The sequence below is a fragment of the Heliangelus exortis genome, chromosome 21, assembly GCF_036169615.1.
Source record: "Heliangelus exortis chromosome 21, bHelExo1.hap1, whole genome shotgun sequence".
Lineage (NCBI taxonomy): Eukaryota > Metazoa > Chordata > Aves > Apodiformes > Trochilidae > Heliangelus > Heliangelus exortis.
In genome coordinates, this window is record NC_092442.1 from 4,868,396 (window position 1) to 4,886,632 (window position 18,237).

At 55.8% G+C, this 18,237-nt stretch overlaps 2 protein-coding genes across 3 annotated transcripts in view; one reads left to right on the plus strand and one right to left on the minus strand.

Moving 5' to 3' along the window:
- Positions 1 to 170: 170 nt before the first annotated feature.
- Positions 171 to 8,931, plus strand: TMEM120A (transmembrane protein 120A). Its single transcript, XM_071764843.1, has 12 exons — positions 171 to 329; positions 2,474 to 2,592; positions 3,087 to 3,203; positions 3,759 to 3,818; positions 4,436 to 4,531; positions 4,786 to 4,875; positions 5,262 to 5,327; positions 5,627 to 5,688; positions 5,919 to 6,011; positions 6,658 to 6,722; positions 7,321 to 7,389; positions 7,470 to 8,931. The coding sequence occupies exons 1-12, from the start codon at positions 255 to 257 to the stop codon at positions 7,581 to 7,583; spliced, it is 1,026 nt and encodes a 341-aa protein (XP_071620944.1). The 5' UTR covers positions 171 to 254; the 3' UTR covers positions 7,584 to 8,931.
- POR (cytochrome p450 oxidoreductase) overlaps positions 8,766 to 18,237 on the minus strand; it is a 28,974-nt gene continuing 19,502 nt past the window's right edge. For both annotated transcript variants that reach the window (XM_071764839.1, XM_071764838.1), the window contains exons 5-17: positions 17,985 to 18,113; positions 17,225 to 17,374; positions 16,294 to 16,418; positions 15,701 to 15,790; positions 15,140 to 15,238; positions 14,418 to 14,534; positions 13,913 to 14,031; positions 12,609 to 12,790; positions 12,239 to 12,388; positions 11,275 to 11,542; positions 10,418 to 10,563; positions 10,023 to 10,108; positions 8,766 to 9,789 (exon numbers count right to left, since the gene is read on the minus strand). In XM_071764839.1, the coding sequence (XP_071620940.1) occupies positions 9,645 to 9,789; positions 10,023 to 10,108; positions 10,418 to 10,563; positions 11,275 to 11,542; positions 12,239 to 12,388; positions 12,609 to 12,790; positions 13,913 to 14,031; positions 14,418 to 14,534; positions 15,140 to 15,238; positions 15,701 to 15,790; positions 16,294 to 16,418; positions 17,225 to 17,374; positions 17,985 to 18,113 (1,806 nt within the window). In that variant the 3' untranslated portion in view covers positions 8,766 to 9,644. The remainder of the gene's footprint in view (positions 9,790 to 10,022; positions 10,109 to 10,417; positions 10,564 to 11,274; positions 11,543 to 12,238; positions 12,389 to 12,608; positions 12,791 to 13,912; positions 14,032 to 14,417; positions 14,535 to 15,139; positions 15,239 to 15,700; positions 15,791 to 16,293; positions 16,419 to 17,224; positions 17,375 to 17,984; positions 18,114 to 18,237) is intronic.

An 18,237-nucleotide genomic window follows, 5' to 3' on the forward strand; every position in this document is an offset into this window, starting at 1 on the left:
ATCCCATCCCATCCCATCCCATCCCATCCCTCCACGCCTTTATCCCCAGCCCCTCCCCAGCTTTCCCGCAGCCCTTCCAGACACTACAAGGCGCTTTCAGGTCTCCCAAGAGCTGCGAATTCCAAAGAAAACCCTATCCAATTTATCCCCGCCCCTCGCCCTGTCCCCTCCCTGCGGGGCGTGCCCGGAAGGGGGGTGGCCCGGGCGGTCTCAGCCCCTCGCCGCGGGCCGGCACCGCCGCCGCCATCGCCGCCATGGCCCGGGGCCCCTCTGCTGCCGAGTGCCTGCGGGAATGGGAGGAGCTGCAGGACGGATACCAGCGCATCCAGGTACCCCCGGGACGCGCACATCGCGGGGATCCTCACCCCCAACCCACAGCCGAGGCCGCTGTGGTGTCAGTGCCCCGGAGCTCCCGGGGAGGGGGGGGAATCGTTACCTTCCGCGGGGCAGCGGTTGGGCAGCTCCGGGGCAGCGGTACCGGAGGCTCCGCAGGCAGCGTCCCCATGAGGGGCAAGGGTTGGGGGCTCCCTGACGGCGTTTTTCCCAGTGTCCCCCAGTCCTCTGTCGCGACTTACAATCGAGCTGTGGGAAGGGCAGGGTGTACCGGGCACCCCGAGCAGCCTCGCCGGGACAAGGGGGTTCGGCGAGAGCGGGTGGAATCGCGACATATCGGGGTTTGGAAGGGCTGGGAGAGGTTGCTTGGCCTGGCACGGCCGGGAGCAGGGCACCCAGATGCTGTTTCGCACTCCTTATCGCTCCTCTCAGCCCCGCTCCAACCAGCGGGGCCAGGAACCCACCCGTGGCACGGCCGGACACCCTGTCCCACCGGCCTCGACCCCGGGCACCCTCCCTGGGTCGCCCCAGCACCCACCGGGGCGATGTGCCAGGAAGGTGACTTGTATCGGGAGACGTTCCCACCTGCTTTGTGTAATCCGCAGGGCGCTGGCTGCTGGGGAAGGAGTGGGCAGGGTTCAGCTCAGCCAGGGGTCACCCAAGGAAAAGGTTGGCCAACCCTCTGCTGCCACAGCTCGGATCCAGCGGCTGCACCGCTTCCCTTTCACCCTCTTTCCCCTCCGGGAACGGGGGCAAAGCGGATGTTGTTGTGGTCAGGGTGTAAACGTGCCCAGATCTGGAGCAAGGGAGGCTTTGAGAAACCAACCTCCTCTTGCTCCACCGGGGCTGCCCGGACATCTCGGGCTGCCCGCTTTGAACCCCACACACTGCCGGCCCTTTCCTTTGGAAAACTCCCTCTGGGATGGGCTCCTGAGCCAGGCTGTCTCTCAGCATGCTGCTGGGGTGTTGGCACTGCTAAAGGAAATGTCCCAAATGCCACCCGCTTGCTGATGGCTCCAGAGCTGAAGGAGGTGACTCCAGAGGGGAGCAGGAAAAGCTTGATGGTCAAGCAGGGAGAGATCAGGGACATAAATCAGTGATGTGGGTGCTGGGGCTATCTGGGATCCGTTCCCACCCTGTCACTGCTTGTCACCAGAGGGAAAAGGAGTCGTTGCCCTCCTCTGCATCTTGGTTTCACCTTTCTCCTTTGAGAACTGCCTCACAATCTGCTGAGCAAGTGCTCTGGAAGAGCTGCGGAGGCTAAAATCTGTGTGCACCAAGGTCTGGTCCAAGGGTGGTTGTGAGCAGCATTCAATTCCCTGTTGGAGGTGGCATTCAGGATGCCCCTGCCTGAGGTGAGGCTGTTTTCCAGCTGACCTGGACGAGGAGCATTGATCCAACCATGCTCTCTCCTCTCTTGTCTCAATGTAGTGGGAGAACAGTGTCCAGTTGTACCAGCTCCGGTTCGGTTCTGAGGAGCTGGGCAACTGGCCATGGCCCTGCTGCAAGTCCATCCCCTTGGTCCAGCTCATTGACCAGATCATTCCAGCTTCCCTGGGGGTGCTCAGGAGGAGCCCCAGAGCCACAAGTCAGGGCAGTGGCAGCTGCTGCACAAACCTCCTGGTAGAGAGACACCCATCCCATCCCATCCCATCCCATCCCATCCCATCCCATCCCAGCAGCCAAAGCCACTGCTCCCGGGTGGCTATGGCCCTCAGTTGTAGCTCTGTTCCCCAGCAGCAGTTTTTCCTGGAGCTTTTCCCATTCCCTGTGCTGCAGTCAGTGGTTTCCCAATGCTGGGAGCATCCCTGGTGTGAGCCCATGTTGCCAGCAGGACTTTCCCAGCCCACAGTGCAAGCTGGGCTGGCCACTGGCCACATGCAAGGGCAGGACCAGGCTGTGCCATGGGAAGATGCCAGCACCTCTAGATAGCTCCCTTGGGATTGGGGGTGGACATTCCCAACAGCTGCCAGGCTGTCCCCAAACACACCTGGCCTTCTGCCTGGGCTTTCCAATCACCTCTTGTCTTACCCAGGGGAAGTTCAAGACAATCTGTAAGGGATGCACCCACCAACAGCTGTCCCTGCAGAGAGCCCAGGGACAGGGACAGCTGTAATGCATCCCAGTTTCTCCTTCCCAGGATAATCACAAGCTGTACAAGCAGAAACTCGAGGAGCTGACCAAGCTCCAGGACAGCATCTCCAGCTCCATCTCACGGCAGAAGAAGCGGCTGAAGGAGCTTTCCCTGTCCCTCAAAAAGTGAGTTGGTGCCCTGTGGTGGTGCAGGAAGGGGAGAACTGCAAGGATGGGGCTTTGAAATCACCTCACAGCTACAGTACAAATGTTACTGCAGCCTCAAAGTGCTGGGGAGGTCAGGACTCACCCAGGCAGATCCTCCTCAGCTTCCTTTTCCTCTGCTCTGGTTTGTGCCTTGTTTGCAGCTCAGAGCTTGCCAGGGCCTTGCAGGTAATGTGACCTGTCCTCTTCCTGCACAAAGCTCTCCATCCTTCTTCCTCAAGGTCAAGCAGACCCATCTGGTCTCACCTTGCCCTCATTTGTGCTTCCTTTTCTTGAGCAACATCTCAGCCTGACGAGGGGGGCCTCACCCTGCAGAGGAGTCATGGATTTGCCTCCCATCCATCTTCCTTGTCCTTGGGGTGTCCTTGTCCAAGACAGTTTTGTATTAAGTGCTGATTGTGCTGATTGTGTTCCAGAGGCTCATCCTGACACCAATCCTTGTGTTTCCTCCCCAGATGCAAAGCCCACATGAGCCCCGAGCAGGAACCCTCCATCCAAGAGACCCAGAGCTTAATAAAAGAGAGGCAGAATGTTTTCTTTGAGATGGAAGCCTATCTGCCAAAGAAGAATGGGTAAGAGGGGCCTTCCCCTCTGGGAGGAACACCTGCTCCTACCCTGTGTTCCTCCAAACCTGCTGTCACCCTGCTCCTGGGGCTGTCACAGCCGTGTTGCCCCGCTCAGGCTCCCCAGAGGACCCCTGGGCAGGAGCCAGGCTGAGCCTCTGCCTTCTCGTGGCCTTCACCTGCCCTTGAGTGGTGGCCACCTGCCAGGGGAGCCCCAGCAAAGCCCCTGGTGCCTGTGGGAGGTGGGGTGTGTGCTTGGCCACTGTCCCCCTGCCCTTGGGACATGCCCTTGGGAGGGTTCGTGCCAGTCCCACCCCCTGGCAGCTCCGAGTGGAGAACAGCTGGGAGCTCCTTCCCAGTGCTTCTGGTGGGGACAGGAGAGAATCCTGGAATCTTTCAGGTTGGAAAAGACCCTTGGGGATCATTGAGTCCAACCATCATCCCTGCTCTACAAAGTTCTCCCCTAACCCAGATCCCCCAGCCCCTCAGGTGGGAGGGGGTGGCTGTGTCTTGGGGCAGCTCTCCAGGCAGGTGTCTGTCCTAACACCTCTGCTCTCTCCACAGGTTGTACCTGAGTCTGGTGCTTGGGAATGTGAATGTCACACTGCTCAGCAAGCAGGCCAAGTATGGCCCTCCTGCCACCACTGCCACCTGGCCCAGGGTCCCCTGGGCATCAGGGAACAGCAGCTGAGTGGCCACACGTGCAGACATGGGGCTGGACTGGCCCATATGGTGCTGGTTCCCCTCCTGGGCTGTTCCCTCTTTTTCCCAGAGCCAGTCCTTGAGTCCCTGTTACCTTCCTGCCACCCAGCTGGGATGGACTGGTGGCTCTGGCCAGTGGGATGGGATCTACCACCCAAGCCTCTGGTTTCCCCAGTGTTAGAGACTGCCAGGAGAGACAGACTGGAACAGCCACCAGTTTTGGCTCACTAGAGTCCCCCATGCTGGGACATTCATCCCAGAGGTGCCCAACCAGCAGCCTGTGTCCCCTTCCCTCAGCTGCCCAGGACACTCCTCTCAGACAGCTGCACAGACCCAGTCTGCCCACTGTCCCCACTGGTTTGGGACTCAAAGGTGTCTCACCTGTGTGAAAGAAGGCTGATGTGCTCTTCTCAGAAATACCTGGGGAATGAGGTTTTTCCCAATGGAATGTCACTTTTATCCAGCCAGGTGGGATGGGAGGACAGAGACTTCCAGCAGCCACCTGGCTCTGAGCCTGTCCTTGTGCATCCCTCCTGCAGGTTTGCATATAAAGATGAGTATGAGAAGTTCAAGCTCTACCTCACCATCATCTTACTCATTGTCTCCTCCACTTGTCGGTTCCTCCTCAACTCCAGGTGAGTCTGGCTTGAATTTTGGGCACAGATCTTCTCCCAGGACCCTTGGGGACTTCATCTCCTGCCCTGAAAGGTCCAGAGCTGAACAGGAGATCCTGATGAAGCCACTGCCCTGGGGCTGGGATGACTTCTGTGGCTGTTGTGGCCACAAGGGATGGTGGAGAAGCAGATGTCCCTGTCCCCAGGGAGGGTGGCATCCTGCACCTATGGTCTGTGCACCCAACACCTTTACACCCTGCTTTGTTTGACACCAGGGTGACAGATGCTGTCTTTAACTTCCTCCTGGTGTGGTACTACTGCACCCTCACCATCCGGGAGAGCATCTTGATCAACAATGGATCCAAGTGAGTCCCTGGGAATGCTTGGGAAGGGGTCATGTGTAGCCAGTTGCTCCATCCCTGCCAGGCTGGGGAGTTGGGACCCATGGTGTAGCTCCTCAGCCCCCTCCTACTCGGGGTGTGGAGCAAACCCTGGTAGGGAGCTGGAGGAGCAGGGCAGGAGGAACTCCCTTGTGGAGGTGGTGTGGGAAGGTGGAGCAGCTGATGGAAGGGCCCCTGGTGCCACCTGGACTGGAGATGCTGCTGGGTCCTGCTCTGGGCAGGGCCATTCCACAACCAGCCCTGGGAACTGGAGGGCAGCAGGTGCTGGGCTGGGTCCACTCTCGTGCTGCCTCTTCGGGTCTTGATTCATGCTTGAGCCTTGACTCCCCTTCTCTGTCTCTGCCTTCCAGAATCAAAGGCTGGTGGGTTTTCCATCACTACGTCTCCACCTTCCTCTCAGGTGTCATGCTGACATGGTGAGTCTGCATTCCCAGGGGGTGCTTGGGTGTGGTGAAGAGCCCTGACCCATGGCAGCATCCTGCTGTGGGGATGTTGTGGTCCAGTTGTCAACTCCACACGTTCCTCACCAGGCCCAGGCAGCCATCAGCACCTCTGTGTGGCAGGCAGGGCTGTCACAAGTTGTCATTGCACGGTGCCTGAGCCTGGGTGCCCCCTTTTGTTGGGGGGAACTGGGGGGGGGGGGGGGGAGGCCAGGCAGGGCTGGCTGCTCCTCCTCTCCCCCACACATCCCACAGCCAGCACCCTCTCTCCACAGGCCAGATGGGCTCATGTACCAGATGTTCAGGAACCAGTTCCTCTCCTTCTCCATGTACCAGAGTAAGTGCTGCCAGCACAGGGGGCTGGGACCACCCCTGCTCTCAGCTGCTGAGCATCCTCCCTGCCCCTGGGATGCAGGGGGGGAATGCATCCCAGGGGACGCAGCTCGTGGCCCCTTAGGGTTTTTCCCCTCCATCTTGCCCTCCAGCACCCTGGCACAGGGACCATCAGGTCATGGCAGAGCTGGGGTGGTGCCTGGGCACCCAAAGACACCCCTGGTCTCCTTGCAGGCTTCGTGCAGTTCCTGCAGTACTACTACCAGAGCGGGTGCCTGTACCGGCTGCGGGCGCTGGGCGAGAGGCACACCATGGACCTGACTGTGGGTAAGTGGGATCCTCACTGCTTGGCCCAGTCCAACTGGACCCCTTGTTGCCACGAGTCCTGTGGCTGCTAGAAGCTCCTCTCCCAGCACCAGAGCTTCTGTTAAAGGTGAGGGTTGGGTTTTTTTCAAGGTCAGTTTGGCTGCAGTTCAGCGGTAGCAGGAAAGCTACAAATAAACCCAAGGCGCAGAGCAGTGTCCCACAGGATGGGTGACCCCCTTCTCCTGATCTCCTGGGGCTGTCAGCCCAGGGCTGGCTCCTCTGGGATGCAGGGTGGCAGCTGATGCTGTTTCTGGCATCCAAGCTTTCCCCATGAAGCTGAAAACCTCCCCTCCACCACCCCGTGTACTTGCAAGCTGCCACCTCCCTAGCCCTGGTGACACCAAGAGCTTGGGCTGAGGAACAGAAGCTGTGGATGAGGACAGCTCTACCAGAGCAGCTTGCTCCAGAGGCCCATGTTGGGTCAGCACTAGGGTTCCCCTCCAAAGTCCTCCCAGGGAGCCCAAGTCCCAGGGCAAGGCTGCACTAGCCTGGCAGGACCTCAACCTGATTGAGGGTGGCCACTGAACTTCTGTGCCCACCCCCTCAGGAGCTGGTCCCCCAGCATGGCATGTTCTGAGGTCCCCATGCACCCCTTTGTCCTTTGCAGAGGGTTTCCAGTCCTGGATGTGGAGAGGCCTCACCTTCCTGCTTCCCTTCCTCTTCTTTGGGCAGGTGAGTGTGCACTGGGTCCTTGGGGAGATCCACAAGAGGCTCGAGCCTCAGGTGGGAGCAGGTGGTGCCACAGGCATCCTGGGTGTCCCACGGGTCTCCAGAGGCTGCTGCAGTCATGCAATTGAGATGTCAGGGCAGGGAAATGCTTTCAACAAGTGCTGGGCCTTTTCTTTTCCTCCAAAGCACCCACCACCTCCCCAGCATTGTGAGTGAGATGGGGAGGACCTAGGGTAGATCTGCCAAGTGCTGATGTGGGGTGCAGAATATAGACAAGGGGCTGGCTCTGAGAGCTCTCCCCAAAACCTTCTGAGCTTCAGCTCTTGAGCTGCTGCTGCAGGTCCAGTTCTTCCTCAGTCAGATGAATCCAAAGCAGTAGGATGGGCTGAGGCTTCTTCTGGCTCTTGGGCTCCAGAAGGTGATAAAGAAAGGGGAGATGGCCCAGTTGGGGTCCTCTGGCCCCAAGGATGAACAGGGTTCTGCTGTCTGCTGGCCTCACATATGGTCTGCCTGGGGTTTGTGCTCAGAGAGAGCAGCTGGGTCAGCATGGGATCAAGCCTTTGAAAGCAGAACCCCTTCCCTAAACCCCTCTCTCCTGCAGTTCTGGCAGCTCTACAATGCCATCACCCTCTTCCGCATGATCCAGCACCCAGAATGCAAGGAGTGGCAGGTAAGGGGGTCCTGGGAGCTGCCCTGGGGAGGGGGATGCTCCAGGCAGGTCCCTCCTCTTGACTCTCACACCTCCTGCAGGTCCTCATGTGTGGCCTCCCCTTCTCCATCCTCTTCCTGGGGAACTTCTTCACCACTCTCCGGGTTGTCCACCAGAAGTTTCAGCACAAGAACCAAGACACAAAGCAGAACTGAAAGGGGCAGTGTGGGGACCAGGACTGTTTCTCCCCACCTGCTCCAATCTCCCATTCCCCTCTCCTCCACGCCGTCCAGACTCGGGTGTCTCACCCCATCATCCCTTGGAAGCCCAGGTTTGGGGACAGAGCTCAGGGCCTGCTGAAGAACAGACTGTGTCTCACCATGGGGTGTTGAGCCCACTCTGGGGTGCAGGCAGGAGCACCCTGCAGCTCCTCTCCTGGCTGCCTTCCTCCTCCAGGAGAGCTGGGTGCCTGGAACAGCTGCTCCCTTCCCTTCACCCTGGAGACATCCACTGGGATGGTTCCCCAGCCCTGCCAGCATTCTCCATCCTGGATGCCCACCTTGCATCAACTCCCTCAGGACAAAAGGCAGGGTCCAGGGCTGATGGTTGCCTCTTGGGCAGTCAAGGATCTCCCCTTCTCTCCCCAGGGCACCCCTGGGTGCTGAAGGAAGAGGTAAACAGGGCCCAACATCACATCAGCTGCTCCCTTCGCTTTCCAGGGCAGCTGGAGGCCAAGCACCCATGATAGTTTCCAGCTTGTGTTGTACCTGGTTCCTCCTCTGCCTTCAAGCTGTGGCCCTGGAGGGTTGGGAGCACCAGGAGCCTGAGCCAGATGTCACCTTGGAGCTGTGCAAACAGCACCCTGGGCTGGCACCTGGAGGATGCACACACACAAATAAAGGGAAGGTGCTGCCTCAGGGTGCTGGGGAGCTCTCTGAACATCTGGCCCACTCCGTGGTTCTGGGCTGACTGGAAGGGGTCCATGCTGTGCCAGGGGGAGAGAATTAAAAAAAAAAACAAAAACCCAAACCAGCTGCCCCCAGAGTGGGAGGGCAGCACTGCAAGCTGCCAGCTCCCTCCTGTGTCCCCCCTGGGCTGGGAGCAGAGCTCTGACTGCTCAAAGCAGGACTGCAGTGTCCCTGGGGCAGAGGAGCTCTGTACTAACCCCCTGGGAACTCAGGAAGTGTTTGGAACCAGCACAGTTGTGCTTCTGTCCAGGGCCACCCCCCTGCTGCCATCCTGGGCACCCCAAGGTGGGGGCTGCCCCCAGCACCCAGTTCAGCCTAAACCTGGAGCTGCCACTTGCTCCCCAGGTTTCCTCCCAGTTTGCAGCCATTGCTCCAGCTTCCCCCTCCCCAAGCAGTGGGAGGGTAAGGAAGCAAACCACAGAAACAGTATTTTTATTCCAAGGGCAAATGTATTTAAATAATTTACAGTCATTGGACAGCCTGAAAGGTTGGTTTTTTGTTTGGTTGTTTTGTTTTTTTTGTTGGTTTTTTTTTTTGCCATAATTAAAATCACAAAGATGTTAAAATAAAAACAGTATTCAAAAAAAAAAAAAAATTGACAGTACACACAGCATGAGGGAGGGGCTGGGCACAGGGGAGCTGCCAGCTGCAGGACCCAGGGAATGAGCAGAGCCCTGGTGGGCTGAGACCTCTCCAGGAGCAGAGCTCTGGATTTCAGAGGGCAGAGGAGATGGAGAGGGGTGTCTGTAGGACCCTGGTGGCATGGGGCAGCTCTGTGCTGCCAGCCAGCCCCACATCTTTAGTCTGGAGCTGGGCAAAGGGGGCAGGAGGGAGGTGAGGGCAGATGGCAGCCCCATGCCATGGCCTCGCACCAAATTCACAGTCTGCCATCCCCAGCATTCCCAGCCCAGCAGGCAGACTGGGGGGATCTCCAGGCCCAGGGAATAAGGCAACACCTTGTGTTCAGGGAAAGGGACCCCAGGGCACCATCAGTCCCTCCTGCCCTCCATCAGCTGTGTCCCTTCCCCTCAAGGCAAACGCTGGTGCCACGAGGTTCTCTCTGGGGTGCCAGGAGCACCACAGCCTGAGCTACCCCCCTGCCTCTCTCAACCCCTTCCACCTCCTATGGCACAGAGCCTGTCCTAGGGGGGTGCTGAGGCCCAGGAGGGGTTGGGAGTGACACTGGGGTAGCTGTGAGCTGGGGACGATGCTGTCACCCATAGTAGCAGTGGGCCAGCAGGCACTTCCCACCTCCCGTGAGCCCACACCTGGGTTACCCATCCTCTCCCTGGCCCCACAGCCCCACTCTTAGCTCCAAACATCCAAAGAATACCGGCCCTTTGTCATCAGTTTCTTTACATAGTCTGTGGCCTGGGCCTGGCTCATGTTCCCAAACTCGGACACGATCTCATAGAAGGTGTTCTGCACATCCCGAGCCATGTTCCGGGCATCCCTGGAAACAAAGGGAGTGTCAAGAGGGTGGTGATACAGCAGAGCAGCCCTGGTCACCTCTTAACACCCCAACATCAACGTGCTCAGCCCAGCCCATCTGCCTGACCTCCCCTGGAACAAGGGCAGAGGGACCTTCCCAGGGTTTGTAACACACAAGTGGGTAAAGTGAGGCACTCGTTTCCCTGAGAACAGGAACGTTTTCCCAGAGTCCCTTCCCTGTCACCACACACTTACCCACACACGTAGATATGAGCATTCCCTTCATTGATCAGCTTCCAGATGTGTTCCTTGTTCTTCTTCAGTAAGTGCTGAACATAAACCTGGCAGGAAAAAAGGGGGGGGATGAGCTGAGAAGGGCAGAGCTCCATGGCACAGGCCCTGGGGAGGGAGGAGAAGCCAAACCCATGCTCATGGCTGCAGGAGACAGTGATGGAATTGGGTGCTCCTATGACCTCCATAGCCCTTCCCTAGCAGCAAGACTCCAGCCTGGGGAGTCTCCAGCCCTCAGGATCTTTTCCAGGATCCCCCAATAGCTGGGAGCAACGCTGGGCAGGCAAAGCAAGCAGCTTTTCTTCTCCCCATAGCTATGAGCAATACAGGGCAGGAAGAGCAAGCAGCTGGAGTGGTACCTTCTCAGGCTGGTCCCTGGAGAAGGCAACGTTGAGCTGGGTGAGGATGCCCTCTTGGTGGAAGTGGGCCAGCTCCTCCCGGTACAGGTAGTCCTCGTGCTGGTGGCGGCAGCCGTAGTAAAGCACTGTCTCACCCACCTCTTTGCCTGCAGAGTCACACAGCACCCATCAGCTGGTGCCCTGCAGCCCCCCACCCCACCTCCCCACTCCCCCTTATGCAGCCAGCCCAGGGGTGCAAGGGCTGTGTCACTGCTGCTCTTTAGGAGAAGCTCAAAATTCTCATTTCCATAAATGACACCAAGTGACTTGGCTGTGACACGGTGGCAGAGGGCAGAGAGATGGCTCTGGGCTCTCTGCACCCCCAAACATCCTTTGTGGGCAAGAGAAGAGGACAAAGCATCCTCATGCTGGAGAAAAACACCGAACTGCTGTTAACCTAGGAGCTGCTGAGATGCTTTGACTGGTGATGGGTCTGAGCCTTCACATCCCACTGCCCTCCTGATCCACCTGCACTGGTCTGGAGAGGTCACAGTGCAAACTGTTGCCATTCACAATAGGTCCTCCCCCAAACCCTGATGGAGTAGCAGTATTAAACACCAGCCAGGCAGCCTGGCAGCGAAGTCTTGTGGTGGTTTTTTTTTTTTTAAATTAATTGGAAACAGAAGTGCTGAGGCATTAACAGGCTGACTCCTGTTCTTACCTCTGCTGTCAGTGTGTTTCCAAAGAACGTTTATCAATACGGTGATAGAGGCTTTATATATATAAATTACCACCTCAGCAACCTAAGTGCAAGCACTGACACAGAACATCATCCTGCAGCAGCTCAGGACCCCCCAGTGAAGCTCCTGAGCTCTCACCTTGCTGCTTCAGCCAGGCCCTCTCCTGGATGAAGCCGATGAAGGGGGCTATGCCGGTGCCAGGTCCAATCATGATGACAGGAGTGCTGGGTTTGAAGGGCAGACGAAACTGGGACTTCCTGACGTACATGGGCACCATGGAGCTCCTGCCATTCTCATCAGGAACCTTGTTCTTCAGCCAGTTGGTGGCCACCCCTTTGTTCAGCCGTCCCGTCTTGGTCTCGTACTCCACCGTCACGGCACAGATGTGGATGGCGTTGGGGTGAACCTGCAGGGAATGGGGATGTGAGCACCAGTGTCCTGGTCTGGGCCAGGATAAAGCTCATTTTCTGTCTTGTACTTTTGCTTTTTTTCTTAGTAAGTAGCTGCACTTGCTGAAATTAACAGCAAGTTTCTCAGTGTCTGCTTCTAGGACTGGTAACTGGAGACTGGTGTGCAGAGCGAAGGCCACTGCTCAGCTCTGAGGAACATTTTGCCCTCCAGAAGGAGAGGAGTAAAAAGGTCCCACCTGCAGCCCTCCCTTAGGGAAGAATGGACAAGATAGATGCCAAAATTGACCAAACAGAGTATTCCATCCCATACACGTCATACTCAGTATAAATTTGAGGGATCACAAGGATCAACCCCCTTCCTGCTTCTCCTACTTCACCTCTCCCTGTTTGCTTCAGCATCCTGGGAGGATTCCATCCATTCCTCTGTCTGTGGTTCTGATCCATTCCAGCCTGAATCTGTGTGTTCCTGCCTCCAGCTCCTGACTGCTCCTGACCCCAGGATTCCAGCCTGGACTTTCCCAGGGCTGCCCTGCAGCCTCAGTGGTGATGTGAGAGTTACTGGGGGAAAGTGGGGTGGAACGTGGTATCAATTTTCTATGTCCAAATTCCCCAGCCAGGAGAGGGAACAGTGGCACCCTGGAGCTGCAGCTGGGTCTCCCAGCAGCCTGGTTCCCTGCTGGAAGCAAGCTCACCTTGGAGGAGGAGGCGATGGAATAGTACCGAGCCTGCAGGCGGGGCAGGAGCTCACACAAGTGGTCGATGGGAGGACGCAGGGAGGGCATATCCTGCAGGATGGCCAGGATGTTCCTCCTGGCTTCCACCACCCAGCTGTGGTACAGAGCCTGTGGGCAAGGAGGGCACATCAGTGACAATTCCCCTATGCAGGGGGAAAACCTCAGGATTTCCTGATTTTGGACAGCAAACCGCCCGAATTGTTTAGGGACGTGATGGCGTGCCCTCAGCACCCTGCACACGGTGCCCTAAAGCTTTGGATCACTTCTTGGGGATCCCCCAGCACCTGGGGAAACCCAGCAGGTTTGCAGGGAAGGGCAGAGCTCCCACCTTTCCCTCTGCAGCAGAGGATGCCATCCTGCGCAGGCGCTCCTGCTCCCCGGTGTCACTGGCGTACTGGGCCAGCTCGTAGAGGACGTTGGTGCGGGGTGGGTTGGTGATGTCCAGGTAGTATGTCAGGGCTGTACGGTAGGATGTGGGACAGGGGAAGGGATGTTTCTTATTGGATTCCTCTGGAAGAGATGAGAAGAGAGAAAAAAAAAAAAAAATTAAACATCGGTGCTGGTGTGTTAAAGAGATTTCACGGCAGCAGCTCCGTGCAGGGTGTGAGATGGAGGAGGGGAAACAGCTTCAGAGATGCAAGAGCAGCTCCAGGGCAGAATCAGCCCCAATCCCACATTGAAGTAGCTCCAGGTCCTTCTCCCAGTAGCCCGTGCTGTGTTTCACGGATGCTGCCCGACAGCTTATTAGGAAAAAAATTATTTAAAAAAATACCCCAGCGGGGCTCTGCCCCGAGATATCCATGCACAGAGGCACCCAGCAGCTCCCAGGCCAAGCAGGAGGTTTGTTCTCCATGGTTAATTGGGCCTCATGCACTTAGACCTACTTCAGATCTGGCCTCAGAAGTGTTCATCTCCTTCAGCCAAGGGCTTTCGTGCCCACAGCCCCCTTGGGAAAGGCAAGTGCCAGCAGGCAAGGCTGAAGTCATTCAGCTCAGCAAATTAAGAGGTCCCTAAGGGACAGGAATGACAGAGTGAAGCCAGACAACGTGGGACACCCCACAGAGGCCTGAGGGCTCCAGCAGTGCATTAACACCACTTGCTCCCTTGAAACCAGGAGATTTCTTGGGCTTCTGAGCCAGCACCACACCCCCTGCCTCAGGTCACCAGTAAGACAGACAAGCAGCCACTCTTCCTCCTGCCAGGGGCCAGCTGTGCTGGGAACACTGCCCAAAAAAAGCTCTTTGCAACAGCACAAGTGCTCCCTCTTGGCAGCTGAGTCCCCAAGCCCGTGCATCCCTCAAGGACTGAATAACAGCATCTCAGACATCTTGAGCTCAGTGGCTGCTGTGGCAAAGGGATGCTCCAGTGAGCTGATGCTGGGGAATTAGGAGTCGGATAATCTGGCCTTGATTGGGCACACCGAGTGCATCTCACAACTGAGCTGGCTCTCAGCAAGTGGGCTCTGTGCCACTGCTGCTCAAATGGCACCACATTTGGAGAGGCCACAAGACATCTGTGTGGCTGGAGGTGCCCTATGGGACCTGAAGGTGATCTGGCTGCTGCTCTGGTGGGAAGGACAGAGGCCACAGCTGAAGGAGAACTGCTGACACTCAAGGGGTGATCCATACTCACCATCCAAATTGTTTAGGGACATGATGGTGTCCAGATCCGTGCCCAGGATCTCACCAATCTGATTCACCAGAGAGGAGTCATTGGCTGGGTACACTGCCACGTGGTCCCCAGACTCATACCTGGCAGGAGGAGAGCAGATGAAACAACAGCATCACTTCTCATCCACCCCAAGCCTGAGCTGCAGGCTCAACCCTGAGACCCAAGCTGCTACACTGAGCATGCATAAGAGTAGTAGCAGTGGTACACTACAAGCAGTAGTGGCAGAAAGGATTGATGTGAGATAATGGTTTTAACAACCATTTTTTTTTTCCAGGTGACCTCCAAGATAAACAGAAATCTTGCCATCATCAAGGCCAGACTTCCAGCAAGGCCAGGTCAGCTCCCTGACAGGCAAGGAGCTAAGCTTCCAAAGTGCTGGATGATGCCAGCTCCATATCCCCATTGTTTGCTTCTGATGCAGACTGCTCCTGCCTGCCAAAACTAGAGGCCCAGTCTCCCAGTCTACCTGATTTTGGAATTGGAAATATCCAGTGCCAGGTGCATCAGGTGTCTCTCTCCACCCTCGTTCAGCTTACGGTTCTCTGTAACCTGGGCCAGGAAAGGGTTCTTGGCATCAAATGGTCTGGAAGGAAAGAAAAGGGTTACTCTCCTGCAGGCTCATGGTGCTCCAGACATGTTCTCTCTTCCTTCAGAGCAGTATTTGAGCACAGGGCTGTCCTGGGTTATATTTCAAAGCAGACCACAGCAGAAATTGAATGATGTTCCTGCTGCTGCCCACAGTGGCACAGAACACAGATCATTTTCCTCCTCAGAACAGCCCCAACACTCCACAGCTTCTGCTCTGCTGAGAACAAGTGATGCAGAAATGGATGGGAGGGAATGTCACATCTCCAAGAGGTAATTCAGGTTGGGAATAATTTATAGAGCTCAAAGTAAAGCTGCAACCAGCCATCAGGCAATAGCTACCCAGGGCAAAGAAATTCTCTGAGTGACCTCCAGAGCATTTTGCATTTGGCTGCAAATATTCCAGCCAAACAGTGCACGTGAACACTGCCACCTTCTCCAAAACTAATGATTCCTTAACTGGGGAAGAATCCCTGAGATTCCCAGTGGAGACCTGTCTCTCTTGGGCAGGGATTTTCTACTGCAGTGCAGAAATGACACTGCCTGCAGAGGATGTGTTGTCAGAAACATCAGGGATGCCCTGGCTGAAGCTCTGGCACTTACGGCTTCTGGTTCTCGTAGCTCTTGAGGCGACCCATCTCACCAGTGTAGACTTTGTTCATGTTCAGATCTGTGTGCACCACCAGTTCATACTGGCGGATGCTGGAGGAGGAAGAGGGGAAAGAAAAAGAGAAAAAAAAAAAAAAATAAAAAAATCAACCTGGAAATCACAAGTTGGAACCATCATCTGGATTTGCTGCAGTTCAAACAGACACCGCATCCACCCCCCTCACCTCTCTTGATATATTAGGAAAAGACAGACCACACAGAAAGGTGTTTCCAAGAAGAAACAGCTTCACTGGGAGCATCACAACCCAGCAAAGCCACTTACAAAGCAACCAACCCCATCACATCACCCATTCAGAACAAAAATCCAGAGCCGGGCTCAAGCTCACAACAGTACAAACAGCCTCACTCACTGCTCCACTTCACACGTGTCCTCTGGTGTCTGGGAGGGGAGGAAGGAGGCAGGAGAAGGGACAGCAGCCCAGGGCTGAGGACACAGCCACCAGCCAAAGGTGACCAATCTCTCAGGCAGCCAGAAGAACCTGCACCCAGACCCACCTGGACTCTTCTCCTGTGGCCTCCACCCCGAAGTGCTCACACACTGCTGGCCAGAACTGTTCTCTCCAGGTGATGAAGTCTTCTTCCAGACTAGCCAGGACAAAAGAGAGATTCAATAGCCCTGCCCAAGGGGGAGCTAAGGGGCATTCCCAGAGAATTCATGTGAGATCCCTGTGGACTTCCTCCTCCATCGTGGCAAAAGGCATTTGCCCTTGAACACAATGAGTTTTCTACCTCCCACATGCCCACAGGTCACCAGGAAAGCATTTTAAGAACAGGGAAGTGGGTGGGAGAGAATTGCTGCTCTGCCAGCCATCCCTACGGAGCTGCAGCAGGGCAAAGGCACAGGAGGCTGCAAAGCCTCCCTCAGTATACAGCTATGGCCATCTAAACCATGGGATATCCCAGATGCAGGATCCCTTAGGATGCTCTAAGTGCACAGGAGAAAACAGACACACACCAGAGACACATCAGCTCCCACAACTACCCCATGGACTTTCCTTCTGTCTTAGTAGTGGAGCCAACTCCCTACCAAGGTCCCTTCCACAGTTTTTTACTCAGGGCTGACCAGCCCTACAAGCCAAGCTACTCACTTGCCATCATCATCCCCCAGCCCAAGTTCAAAGATGCGTTGGGCTCCAAGCTCCTCCAGTCTCTTGTCCACATACTTGCCCATGGCATTGAAGTGTTCATAAGTCTTGTTCCCCAGCCCAAAAACCTGGAAAGTAACACTGGTAAGTGTGGAGGAACAAAGAGTGGATTCTTCCCAACCAGCAACCAGAAGCACCCAGCAAAGGATGCTGAAGAAAAAGCATGGAAGACAAGACAGCAAGACCTCTCCCAGCTCCCAGTCAGTTAATTTATGGACCTCCTGAGTAAGGATCACAAGAGGATACACATCCAAGAGCTGCCTGCACCATACCCTCAAGGGATCAGTGAGAGCTTGGGCTGCTTGGAGACCAACTGCTGTCCCTTGCCTCTCACAAAGCACTCACCAAATGTTTGCTTGCTGCTTTATACAGAGCAGCTTAACATCTCCAGCAGTGAATTTTCTTCTCATTTGCAATTATTATGCTGCCTCCAGAATTTGGCTGAGGTTTAGGTGAGGCAGCTGTATCTCAGCCAATTATTCAGCTCAGCACAGAGAGTGAGCTACACGTTCCTCCGAGTGATTTAATTTGTGGGAGAAGATCTGGCCCAGGGCTACTCAATTAGCTTCTGAACAGCAGCAGCAGCCTGTAACTCATTTACAGACCTTGTATTCGTGCCTGCCGGGCTGTTTGTGGTGAGACATTACCAGCAACCCCTCGTGATTTAGGGAGTGGAGAGAATACTCTGACATCCACATTTAAAGCCCCCAGATATGTGTTTGCAAGTGCTCTCAAAGCTTGTAGAGGAAGACAACAGGGACCACATCCAGCAGGGACCACACTCAGGGACCACGTTGTGCCTTTACCCAAGGCATGTGCAGGGCTCCCAACTTTCCTGTCCAAATGTAGCATAAACGGGAATTGAGCCACTTACTGCAAACCGGAGACCCGAGAGGTCAGCATCAGCCTCCTGCAGCCAGTCATAGAAGTCCTGGGCATTGTCTGTGGGATCTCCCTCCCCATAAGTGGCCATGCAGAAGACAGCCAAGGACTTGTCAATCTCAGAGAGGCGACTCAGGTCAGACTACAACCAAAAAAAGACAGGAGAAACCCTCAGGGATCCCATAACGTGGTTATTAGGCAAGCCTGTTCCTACGAGACAGCTCGCTACCTCTGGTGTACAGAGCAGCACCACAGCAGCAAACAGAGGATGGCAAAAGGGATTGGGAAAGGCCAAACCCAATGAAAATGGAGGGGAAATAAAGCTAACAACCTCACTGGACTGCAAGCCAACATTTACACTCCATTGGAAAAGCATTGGGTTTTCCTATAGAAGGCTTTAGAGGGCCAGGGTTGTTGGTCTCTCTGGAGAACACAATGTCAACGCCTCTGTCCAAGACAGCAGCAGCAGAGAACCAGTGCTAAACTACAGAAGGGACTGAGCAAGTTTCTGCTGCCAACTGATAACTGGAACCCCCAAATGCTCCAGGCTGCCTCCCTGTTTTGGCCACGTTGAGGTCTTCACTCCAAACGCACCGGAAGCCCAAGCACAACTCTGCACCTCTCAAGATGATATTTTCTCCTCTAAATGACACTCCTAAAAGAGCAACTGTCCCTTGGCCAGGCTCTGTTGCTTTTTCAAGGGGACACTAAGAGGATGTTACCTATCCTGAGGCTGCTCATGGCTAAATTACCAAGTCATACTCCTCTGGATCTGCTGCCATGCCCCGGAGCCCGTAGCGATGCGCGTCTTTGGAGAGACGATTGGCAAATTCCTCTGCTGTGCCCGTCTGGGAACCATAGAAAACCACAATGTTTCGTCCCTGGAGAGAAAAAGAAATCCCTGTTAACTGGTGATTACTCATTTGTCAAACCCTCAGATGAAGAACATCTTGCCAGAGACAAAGGAAATGCCTTGGGTCAGGGCTGCAACCTAAAGGCAGCTCC

Coding starts and splice junctions, on each gene's coding strand:
- TMEM120A (XM_071764843.1), top strand. CDS start 255: ATGGCCCGGGGCCCCTCTGCTGCCGAGTGCCTGCGGGAATGGGAGGAG. Junction 3,819..4,435: donor CTGCTCAGCAAGCAGGCCAA/GTATGGCCCTCC, acceptor TCCCTCCTGCAG/GTTTGCATATAAAGATGAGT. Junction 7,390..7,469: donor CAGAATGCAAGGAGTGGCAG/GTAAGGGGGTCC, acceptor CACCTCCTGCAG/GTCCTCATGTGTGGCCTCCC.